We start from the raw sequence: 12,845 nt of genomic DNA, 5'->3' as shown, positions 1-12,845 counted from the left end.
GTGTACTTAAAATGAAAGCTATGTGGCTCAAACATTTAAAATAATAAATGATGTAACATCGGATGTGAAATAACTAGCAACTTAAAATCTATTTTCAATCATAAGAGTAATTTACAGATTATTTAGTAATATTGTATTTAAAAATTTATGCCTATTCTTATCAACAAAGTGGAATATATACAAAACTGTATCTTATTGAAACAAAGAGCTTTAGCTCATCTAATTTTATTACATTTTATTTGTATATCAATAACTGTATTTATGATTCAATTAATGGAGTTTAACTTAATTATAAGTAAACTTAACTATAAGCCTTTAGCAAGATAATTTCTCATCTTCATAGATAAAAATATCACTAAATAAGATTGATATATGTGATAGCACAACTCTGAATAAGTTAAATCATATAGATAGTTTACTCATGCCAGTTAATGGAAGTTTCTTATTCTTCAAAAGGCATTGTTCTGTTTTGTAGTATCACAGTGAAATTTTCAGATCATTTTGGGGAGAATTTACAAACTTCATTTCACATTTGTACTGTATAATCTATTCCACCCCTTATAATAGGATGCATACGTTCAGGATTGCTGTATTCAGTATTTATTTAAATGTTACTTTCTGGTTATAAACAAATAAAGGTTTAAGATTTTAAAATGGGCAAAAATACCCATTACATACAACTGTTTTTAGATAAATTTCCAGGTTTTTTTTTACTGAATATCTGATCATATGTTATACTCACATACACATAATTATGTAAAACACATAATCTTATGGTTGCATAATGTTTATTCTGTGATATGTAAGTTATTTTAAATTTATTTTTATTTTATTTATTAAACTGTTACCCTTGATTATTTACACAATACATAGTATGCACATACATTTTGAGCTAAGCAATTTATTGTGAGCCTTTTCCCATGTCATTAAGTAATTTTCAAAAACACAGACTTTAATTGCTTCTGTAGTTCTTTTAACCATTTTTCATTATTACTTGTATAAATTAATTTTAACCTTTCCACTCTCTTAAATTATGTTTATGATCTATTTATCTATATCTCTATGTATTTAGATCTGGAAAATTTTCCTTGGCAAAATTTTCATTCAATTGACATTCCCATCAGTAAGTGAGAATGTAGTTCATTGCTGCCACAACTGCACTTACTATGTGCTAAATCACTTCATTCATGTCTGACTCTTTGTGACCCCAGGAACTATAGCCCGCCAGGCTCCTCTGTCCATGGGATTCTCCGGGCAAGAATACTGAAGTGGGTTGACATACCTTCCTCCAGGGGATCTTCCCAACCCAGGGATCGAACCCACATCTCTTATGTCTTCTGCATTGGCAGGTGGATTTTTTACCACTAGTGCCACCTGGGAAGCCCCTACACTTACTATAGCTTTCGGTTTTCTTTCTTATTTCTTTTTGTTCTTCCAACTTAGTATGTAAAAGATAGTATCTCATTTTGCCAATTTGTTCAACTTCCTTACAAATTTTTTTTTAATTATAGTTGATTTAAACTACTAGTTTCAGGTGTTCAAAACATTAACTCATGTTAGTAGATGATACTTCATTTAAAGTTATAGAATACAGGCTCTATTCCCTGTGCTGCCCAAGATATCCTTGTATCTTATTTTACACATGATAGTGTGTACCTCTTAATTCCTTACCCCCATTTTGTCCCTCTCTCCTCTGGCAACCATTGGTATATTTGCTATATCTGACTCTGTTTTCTTGTATTCATTTATGTATTAATTTATTTTTGCAATTTCATATGTAAAAATGATATCCCATTTTGTAAATTTGTACATCCTTTTCAATTTGAGTTACAACTTTTCATAGGAATAATAGTCATTATTTCTTTTTTCGGTGACTACCTCATTAATGACTTATTCAGACAGATGTTTTCCTTCTTTTGTTTTTCTTTAAGATTGGCTCTGGTACTTTTACAATGTTGTGATCGCTTCCACTGATTTTTGTGCTTCCCCATTATATATTTGTAGAGTTTTATTAAAATTTTCTACAAAATTTATGCCTGTTAAAGTGGTTTTGAATTTTTAATCTACGTAGTAGTTTATTTTGGTGTAACATTTGACACAAGGTTCTGACTTCATTGTTTTCAGTAAGTTAATAACTTATTTTCCCAATAATAGTTATAAATAATTTTCCCTTCATCACTGCTTTATGAATGGAAATATACTCTTCCATTTATCTGTGTACCGTTTCTTATATACTTAACCCACTCCCCAATTGCTATACCTGTGTACTGCTATGTTTTTTTACATTTATAGTTCTATTAAGTCACATAACTCTCAAAGTAAATTTTAAAATTATTCCAGGTGTTGCAAATAACAACACAAAAAGGAAAAATGATTAAACAGTTATAGTTTGTTTTGTATTATAGTAGAGGAAATAGTTTAATTAGGATGACGTATACTGGGAAATGTTTAAAGATTTCTTTGAAGAAATACTTCTAAAATTAAATTTTTTTTTAGTAAATAATATTCAATTCCCAAAACAGAACTCCTGATACAACAAAGTTAAAGTTTTAACTTGTTTTCTTAATTCAGAAAACGTGGACATATTATCTCAGCTCTTAAAATATAATACACAAATGTGTTTCAATGCCTTACAAAATAAAATGTGATTAGATATACACCACAGGTTTTTCAGAATTAGTAGGAAGGCATCCTCAAATTGCATACGAATTACATCTTTCATTTCCAATATTAGCATTTTATTTCCTAATATAAAACTGTTAAAATACAGTTAATAGAACTCCAAAAACTAATTACAATATTACATCAAATGAGTTTAAATTAAAACTAATTTTAAAACTACATTAATTTTACCACTTGCTGGTTGGAAATATGGGCTATAAATCAGCAAGCAAAGGGGAGGAAATAATACCAGAGCTTTTATAATAATCAAAATCTGTGTTTCTGAAAATACACACTGAGCAAGAAAGAATATATTTCATGAGTACATCATATCATTGTCTCCAAAGACGGAATCTTTATCTTAAGGAGAGAGGCACAAATACATTAAATATTATGCTTTTACAGCCTTCATTTTTTCAGCTGGCCAACTGTCATACTTGCCACAATTATTTTAATTCTAGTATTGTATTAAGGTTATAACAATGTGACTGCTTGGTAGATGAGCAAGACTTGAGAGATGTATCAAGATTTTTAAAAAGTCACAGACCTGTAACTCCTCAAGTCTCTGCTCCATGATCTCATATTCCGTGACAGTAACCTGAGGTGTAGAGAGTTTGGTTTCTGACTGTTGGATCCACGTGAGGATGGTACTCATGGTCTCCTGATACCGCACGGTGGGTAAAGTGTCCAAAACTTTATTGAAAGGGAAAAACACAGAGAAACATTTAACCATTTAAAATGTTGTCATTTGTCTTTCTACATTGCCAGAAAACTCAATCATACTAATTACAAATGTTAACAAAATGTGAAAATCTGAAAATGCAGAGTAGAATATGATTATGACAGAAACTATGCATATATGGCATTTAATCTTATAAGATCTGCATGGTTAAATTAATGCTTTTTAAGGTGAGGAAATGGAACAACAGAGTAACTTGTCCAAAAATGGAGCAACAGAGAGGCTGAGTAATTTGCCCAAGGTGACACAGATAATCCAAGTAGAGTTCATGTATATTTGACTTTGAAGTCTACCCTCCTTCTGTATTATTTGCCTTGGGGGAAAATAGTACCAATATCAACAGCAGGTGATATTTTAAATTATATCATTTCATATCTTATCTTACTAAAGAAACAATTTTTGTGTGCTCAGTGTGTGTCAGAAACCTTAATAATGATCACACATATTATGATTCTTAATTCTTACAATAAACCTCTGAGACATGCATTTTTAGTCCATTTACATTTGAGGAAACCAAGGTTATAAAAGAAGGCCAACTGATTTGCTCACAAACATCTAGTAAGTGTCATAGCCAGGATTTTCAGCCAAGATTCTTTAATTTCGAAGTCAAACCCACCAACAAACAATGCATTTTCTCTAACATGTGTATATATATGTATACACACATACATTCATTCCAATTATACATAAAATAAAGGAATAAAAGTATATATGGGAAAGTACAATGTGTGCATTGTATATCATTATATATGCTTAAAATCTAAAATGCATATATGTTTATATATACTATTTATTACTATATATTATTTTCTATTTTATACACACACCATACAGATTATGTGACTAGTAGCTATACTGACCATGTTCAAGGTGGAGAATTTTGTTAGAAAACTGGAAATGATAAAAATGATTTTAAGTGGTTTAAGGAGGATAAAAAAGAAATTATACTAAACATGCAATAAGTGAAAAGTAACAAAACAGTGGATGGATTTCAAAGCAGATTAGACAAAGCTAAACAGAGAATTAGTAAATCTGAAGATAGGACATAAATAAATTATATATACATATATATATGTATATATATATGGAATGAAGCATGGAGGGACAAAAGAACAGAAAATAAAGATGAGAGAACAAAAGACATAGAAAGAAACAGCAAAATGAACATAAATGTATCCCAGAATCACAGAGAGAGATGTGGTACAGGAGCCATATTTGAAGAGATAATGGCTGAGAATTTTCCTAAATAGATAAAGCCACAGTGCAAAATACTATCTCAAATGACTAGAGCAAATGGCATTATTTAAACCATATTATATTTAACATAGCATATGGATTTCATTTCTATATACCAATTCCTTCTAAACTAAAGGAAAAGAACGTAGGAAAGTATTTTGCATGCTAATCAGTGGGGTTTTCAAATGGAAACTACATTTTTAGAAAGTGTGTTAGAAAGGGATACTGAGAATTGTACTCAAGGGACTTATATCTATTTGTCAGTTCATGCCCAGATTTATTTTTAGAGGCCTTTGTCAATCTGAGCACTTTTGATTTCATATGGAAGGATGTCAAAAGGTCTCTGTGATACTTTAGACCTCCCTGCTTTCTTTCATACAAATAATGTGTTTCTGTCTCTACTGACGAGATACATTTGAATGCTAGGTAATTATTTATAAAAACAAAGATGACTCTCAGGAATAGTACTGAAGTAAAGGAGTACTTAGTTATGATGAAGCAAAGAGTTAGCAGGAGATGGGTCTATGGGTAGAGACACGGAGGAGGTATGTTGAATCTAACAGTGCTACTTTCCCTTGGGGCAGTAATTGAGAAACATTTATTAGAAGCGTGCCACAGGTGATATGCATCAGTTCCATTTTATCAAGATGATTAATATATGTCAGGAGAGAAAGATAAGTATATAAAGTATTGATGAAGATATTAGGATTACTTTTATTTGAAAAAGATCAACAGGTTCTTTTATGAACATCAAACAGAACTGCTTTTCCATTTTGTTTGTACAGAAACAGGCTGTGTAGCATGACAAGTAGCAAGTCTGATTCCGCAGTTCAGTAAGCCTATGACTTGGCATTGGTTCTCCATTCACTAGCTTTGGCAAATTACTTAACATTGGAGCATCTTAGACCTCATTTATAAAAACAGGGATGGAGATACTCTGGGGAGAATTAATGGAAGTCATTTATTATGCCTTCATTCAGCCAATATTTATTCAGTGCTCTGATCACCAGGGAAGCAAAAAGTAAAAAATTTAAAAGCAAAGTCTTGGCTTTCATGATGCTCAAAATCTAATTGGTGAGTCAGGAAATTAACAAACAAATCAAGAGACGGTAATGACTAATAGAAATAAATGGGGAAATTAGTAGAAATAAGTGGGGAAGACCCTCCTGGAAAATGCAATAAAAAGGAATTTAAGATAGAGAATTAGATATGAAAATCTTGGGGTAAATGAGGATTTACACAAGGGTTGGAGGGTAATCAACAGATTAGCAATGGAAGCCCCTATCATCTTCACGGTCAGAGAGACAAAGGGAGGAGGTGAGAGACTAGGTCACAAGAAACCAATAATTGGAACCACCCAGCAGGAGCTGAATTCACAGGGGATTTCTCTTTGGGGATGCAGAGTCCCTGAGGTATACTGTTTCCAGAAGTGGCTAGAAATGGAGGATTCATTCTCAGTGATGGAGATGCACCCTGAAACAATGAGAGGGGAAGAGAATATCATAGATTCTCTCCTCTTCTCACCTTCAGTAACCTCCAAGTGTCTTCCACTGACTGAATCAAGCTGGTAGCCAATTTAAACGAAGAATCCTAGGAAGTGTAATTTTCATGGGAAGAACAGGGAATGACACTGAGAACGACAGACAGACAAAAGATCTCCCTGAAGATGATGGTGAGGGTGGGCGTGGAGGGAGGGAAAGGAATTTGACAGGAGCAATCAAGTACATCAGTGGTTTTTAGCAATATTCCATTTCTTAAGTAGTTCAGTATGCCCTGCAGATTTCTATGTTTTCATTATTTGAAAAAAGCCTATATGTTACAGAAACTCTTTGAATATAATACAAATATAAAATAAAATTAAAAAGGATAGAAAGTGACTGCTGCTGCTGCTGCTAAGTCACTTCAGTTGTGTCCGACTCTGTGCGACCCCATAGACGGCAGCCCACCAGGCTCCCCTGTCCCTGGGATTCTCCAGGCAAGAACCCTGGAGTGGGAAGTGACTAGATAGTGAATAAAAAATCCTCTCCTTGGAAGTATCACTTGACAACAGATTTAAAAGCACTGAAAGAGGGAGTCTTATGAATACAGAGAGGAAAGGTTTCCAGGTAATGTCAAGTCTCTGGAGGGGGAAATGGCAAACCACTCCAGTATTCTTGCCTGGAGAATCCCATGGACAGAGGAGCCTGGCGGGCTACAATCCATAGAGTCGCAAAGAGTCGGACATGACTGAAGTGACTTAGCACAATTACACGTCTACGAGCCCAAAAATGGGAGAAACAGAAAATGTAGTAAGAACACAGTGAGCAAGGTAGAGTCTGGGGGGTATTAGGGCAGGGGAGTCATTGGGAACCATGACCACAGAAGGCCTCTGTAGACCTTAATAAGATGCCACATTTTATTCTAGATTTGTCTCTATATTTGCTTATTACTGCATCCATTGCTGGGTACATAATATATTTGCTATTATTAGTAGCTAGAAGGGAGATGCAAGATAACAGGAAGGTGAAAGGGACACACTCAGGGCTAAGCAGAAAACTGTAAGAGTTTAACACAAAGTTTCATCTATGTTAATAATACTGAATAGAGACACTCATGTTCTTTCATTTATGGGTAGGACTAGTTTCCTCTGAACTAATTTTATATTTGAGAGAACCAGATACATAGCCAAACCAAAGATATTGCTCTAAAATAATTTAACAGATCACCAGCCCAGGTTGGATGCATGAGACAAGTGCTCGGCCCTGGTGCACTGGGAAAACCCAGAAGGATCGGGTAGAGAGGGAGGTGGGAGGGGGGATCGGGATGGGGAACACATGTAAATCCATGGCTGATTCATGTCAATGTATGGCAAAAACCACTACAATATTGTAAAGTAATTAGCCTCCAACTAATAAAAATAAATGGAAAAAATAAAAAAATAAAATAATTTACAAACACAGACAAAATGCCCACACATGAACACATACTATGCAAGCATATGAATATTCTAACACACACACACACACACAGTGAATTTGAAAGTTTTTTCCCACTTGATCCTGCAAAGAGAGTTATGATCAGATGAAAAATCAAATCATAATAGATAAAGAGTAAGGGAAATGATAACAAAAAAGATCTAATTGTTTTGTTTAGGTTTATTTAAATAGCATTGTTTTAGTACTGGATAATACTAAAATCCCATGGATGGAAAAGCCTGGTAGGTTACAGTCCATGGGGTTGCAAAGAGTCAGACACAACTGAGCGACTTCACTAATATTTAGTGGTCATTTAAAGTATATATATGAGGCATACTTTACTATATTACACAGCATAGTAACTATGTATTTGGAAAAGTGTTTAGACTATACTGAGGATAACCTTGGTATTAGTAGTATCCTGGGGAAAGACTATAAGTGTAATTGTACTTACATTAAATAAGGAAATAAAGATTTTCAGATTTGTCAGTTTATTACCAAGGTGATAAGGTAGCATAGCACAATACAAGAAAAAACGGTTACTAATTTTATAATACTACAGATTGTCCAAACCTCAGTCAGCATCCACCTACATGTAATAGATCAAAGGAGGGAGGAAAGGAGATCGATCGATTGATAAATAGATAGATAAATAGACAAAGTGCCATAAAGTGAAAAAATCCATTATTTTTCAGCACAGAGCAGCACACACAAAAAAATCTCTCAAATCCAGAAGAAGATGAACACTGAAACGTTCTAAATTACTAAATGATACATTTGATCAATCTTTCTTCTATTAACTAACAGAATTCTAGCTAGAGGTTAGGAAATAACCACAACTTGGTGTTTCTATTTTTTCTTTCTGTTAATTTAAACAATATGTCAACAAAGCATGCATTATCTTGCATTATTCAATGAATAATTGAATAATGGTTCTCTTCAAAACCCTGATGAAATATTCAGTCCAGATCATCATTGCATGTGGGCTCTATATACTATGTTGCATGGATGGAAAATCTTATTCTGTATTCTGATTGGGGATATTTGGACACTTCTTTTCCTCACTATCTGCATCCTGAGAAAACGCCCTGGCTGTTTCACAGATGCAATGCTTTGAGGAGAGCTAGAACTGAAAGGAGACCTAGCAAGTCCATAGTTTCTGAACTGCCTACCTCACTACCCCTGTATGGGTTCATCAACCAGGAAATCCTTACATCTGAAGAGCTGTGGGACTAGTTACCCAATGGGCTCCAAGCTCACCTTTCAGTCCCTTCACTTCTAAGGGAGGCCCTAATTTATCTTCTCTTTTATCGCTTCCTTCTGATCTTTCAGTTTAATGAGAAGGGAAATATTTCAGTTTCTGAACTGTTGATCTTTTTCTGTACAACTGCTTCTGATCAATATTCCGATGCAAGACGTCAAGTCCTCCCGCTGGGAGCTAAAGTAAACTCCCACTCTTTTCTGAGAGAAGGCAGGGCAAGTCGAGGCAAGATCAAATGCCTTTGTTAGTATCTCAGAGGTAACTTATTTAGCTCAAGCAAAAACCCACACAAGGAAAGAGCCTTCCTAGTCTCTCCATGTGTACTTTTGCTTTCTTTCAATCTATCTTCGTTGCTCAGTGGCTAAAAATGCAAAACTGATGTATGATTTTACATCACAGCATAAAATCCATCAGCATGGTTTCAGTTTTCTCCTGTTAATGTCTGGAACCCTCACCATGGCTCTTAAGAGGCCCTTCTAGACTGTTCACCTCTCTAGGCTCACTTTGCATAACTCTCTCCTCTCTGTGCTCCGTGGACACAGGACTTCTGTCATTCTTAGCTAGCCAGCACCTACTACCCTTAGTCTCACTAATTCCTTCTCATCTTTCAGCTTCTGTGTCCACCAGGTCATTCTCAAGGAAATCTTCTCAGACCTTCCCAGCCTGGATAAGGCTTCTTTATTTAGTTTCAGAGGTCTGGCCTTAGACTTTTCCATCCAAACACGCATGTGAGATGTATAAAAATAGCCATCTGATTTTGTGATTAATGGGTGCATCTTTCCCAAGATTACAAGCGTTATGAGACCAAGGAACACACAATTTTAGTTTAGTGACCTATCCCCAGTGACCAGTATCTTGCCATGCAAGGACTCAGTATTCGTTGAATGAATGACTGCAGGTTAAAGAGTATAGCCTTGAGCATAAAAACAGAAAGCTTTGCCAGCAACATAGAAGGAAAGCTGTGTTTGGTGAAGCATAGAATTTGAACATGAGAAGAAAGAATTTACCTGGAGAATTCAGACTATTAAGTCTTTCTAATTCCTATGGAGCCTTCTAAATTCTGAACAGCTCAAATGGACTTTCTTATTTCTCTCTCTTATCCTTTCTCACTGCAATGGTTTCTAGATTACTAAGGTAGATTTTCTTTCATTCCAATGATTTTTTTTCCTGGTATAATTCATTTCTAAATTTAAAATTTATTAGTCTGGCTAAAAATGAACAAACAGCAAAGAAAACATATAGTGCACCTCATACTGTAAAGACAGAGAAAGAGAGGATGAGAAAATGCACACACATGTATTTTTGTTTTCTCCTGGAATTCTTTTGAAAAGGGAAAATATCATGATCTAAATTCTACCATTTTGAAATTGGATAAAGCGACAATTTTTATCACAGTCTAACCAGGAATGTTAGATTTCTATGGAAATATGAGCACCACTGCATGAAAAAAAAAGTCTCTCTCTTTCTGGCTCACTGGTAGAGAATCCACCTGCCAATGCAGGAGATGCAGGTTCAATCCCTGGGTTGGGATGATTCCCGGGAGAAATAAATGGCAATCCACTCCAGTATTCCTGCCTGGGAAATCCCATGGACAGAGGAACCTGGCGGGCTATAGTCCATGGGGTCACAAAGTCAGACATGACTTAGAGACTAAACAACAACAACAACTCTCTCTCATACACATGAGAAATATCTGTGTATATTTAATATTTATTGTATTACATATTATTTATTAATTTATTATTTCAAGTATTTATTGATTGTCAATTATCTTTTGGCCTCTATGATACCTTTTAGGGATGCAGTAATGAGGACAAGAGAGTTCTTGAATTCATTAATTTCATATTTTACTCATGGACCCAGATACTATCCTAACATGTGAAAGTCAAAGTCGCTCAGTCATGTCCAACTCTTTGCAACCCCATGGACTATACAATCCATGGAATTCTCCAGGCCAGAATACTGGAGTGGGTAGCCATTCCCTTCTCCAGGGGATCTTCCTGATGCAGGGATCAAACCCAGGTCTCCCACATTGCAGGCAAATTCTTTACCATCTGAGCCACCACGGAAGCTTCATATTTCACTCATGGAGCCAGATACTATTCTAATATAGTTTTGATCATATTGTAAATAATTTTAGAAAGGAGAAATATAGAGTATTACAACAGTGAATAAGAGGAACATCATATATAGACTGAGAGCTTATAGGGATTAACTTTTGAGTAAAGATATGAACGAATAAGAATTAGCTATGCTAGGGCTCCTGGGAGAATTATATACACATGATCTGAGGTAGGAAAGCCTATGCTGTCTTCAGTACATGAGACAGCAATATGGACTGAGAAGCATATAAGCATGAATGAGGCTGTGACTTGAGGCAGGCAATGTCCATATTATGCAGGGCCATTGAGGCACCTTTAAAGTAAGAGCAAATGGAATTCATTGAACATATTACACACACAAAATGAGATGGCTACATTTTCCTTCAGAAAGATAATTCTGGTTGAAATGTAGAATACAGGTTTCTCAGTATCAAGAATGAACATAGGGGAGATAATTTAGTGGTCTAGGCAAAAAACCATAGTAGTTTGGAGTTATGTGATGATAATAAATATGAAGTTTGGATGTGAGAGCTATTTAGGAGATAAAAAGCACAGACATGGAAATTGGAGAGGGAGTGGGTGGAGAACAGGGAATATCAAAGATGATTCTGAGTCTCCTGATTGTGCAACTGCATAAGTACTGGTTCTTTTCTGTGATGTGAGAGGGACCAAGAAGGAAGTGGTTGTTGATTGCATAGCTGCCCACCAAGAGCTTATCTTTCTAGAACTTACTGGGATGTCTAGATAAAAAAAGGTTAAGGAAGTAGTGGGACATATGAATCTAGGACTTAGAGGCTAGGTCTGCAGATGTAATGGATGACTCTTAATTTATAAGATAAAATGAAACACATATATTTTATTCATGTTTGCCTTCTAGATGTAAAAATGAATTAATCAGCCAATGTGATTCACCTCGTAGTAGTTGAACAGTGATTATAAACCACAAGGTTTATTTTAACAGTGATTATAAAAAACATAGTTGATCTCATTTAAACTAGACATAATGGAGAATACTAGTGAAGGATTACTAATTCTGTTTCAGATTAAAGCGAAAGAAAACAGTCTTGTGCAGAAGCTAGTTGCACCTGAGGGCAAACTTAGTATGAGCTGCTCTACCTACCAGTCAATGAGATGTGTGTGGATGCTGCCCTTGTGATTCCAACACAGAAGCAGAACTAGCCCTACACCATCTAGAGAAATCCCAATCTTTCTTTTATGGATAGAAATAGAGCTTAAAACTTAACTGATACTTCTTGCTCTTTACTGAAAGCAATAAGACAATAAACATATCCAATTTAATAACCAACCATCCTAAAAATTCATAAAAGTTCTATTGGCATCATTTGGTCCAGCCCAGGCCCATGAAAAACTGACTGGGTACTTAACATTTAGCCATATATTGCTTATAAATCATGCATCTTAAAGATTCTTATGACAGTTTCCACAATTCTAATTGCTAAAGTGCCATTTAAAAATACAGATGTTTTTATGACCTTCTTAATGTTTTATGACTAAGGAAATATATCCTACAAAATTAAAGTTAATCCAAGTGATGGTAGTTTTGGAAGCATGTGTTGTGGATTATTGGAAAGTAAACATTAAGGGATACCATGTTGTATACCCTACTATCCTGAAAGGTTAAAAAAAGTCCCATTGATCCCCAGTCCATCAGTATAGTCATGTGAAGGATAGTGATGACCAAGTACGACCAAATTGACATCTAAAAATGTCTTTTGTATTTTTTCTTTAAAAATTCCTCTGCTTTGTCCAATTGACTTAAAAGGGTGAGGGACTTCAGAGAATAGAAAGGAGAGGTGAGCAAATGAGAGCCCAGACAAGGCAAGATTATTTCATTATTAACTAAAAAAAAAAAAAAAAAGAGCCTGTGTGGA

At 34.9% G+C, this 12,845-nt stretch overlaps 1 protein-coding gene across 9 annotated transcripts in view; it reads right to left on the bottom strand.

Annotated features, from left to right (window-relative positions):
* Positions 1–12,845, bottom strand: part of DMD (dystrophin) — a 2,532,480-nt gene that overhangs the window by 1,372,307 nt on the left and 1,147,328 nt on the right. For all 9 annotated transcript variants that reach the window (XM_043457704.1, XM_043457699.1, XM_043457698.1 and 6 more), the window contains one exon: positions 3,209–3,354. In XM_043457704.1, coding sequence (XP_043313639.1) covers positions 3,209–3,354 — 146 coding nt within the window. The remainder of the gene's footprint in view (positions 1–3,208; positions 3,355–12,845) is intronic.

This window comes from Cervus canadensis, chromosome X (genome assembly GCF_019320065.1).
Source record: "Cervus canadensis isolate Bull #8, Minnesota chromosome X, ASM1932006v1, whole genome shotgun sequence".
In the NCBI taxonomy this organism is placed as follows: Eukaryota; Metazoa; Chordata; class Mammalia; order Artiodactyla; family Cervidae; genus Cervus; species Cervus canadensis.
Note: the sequence above shows the minus strand (reverse complement) of the source record. Positions and strands in the feature narration are given on the sequence as shown.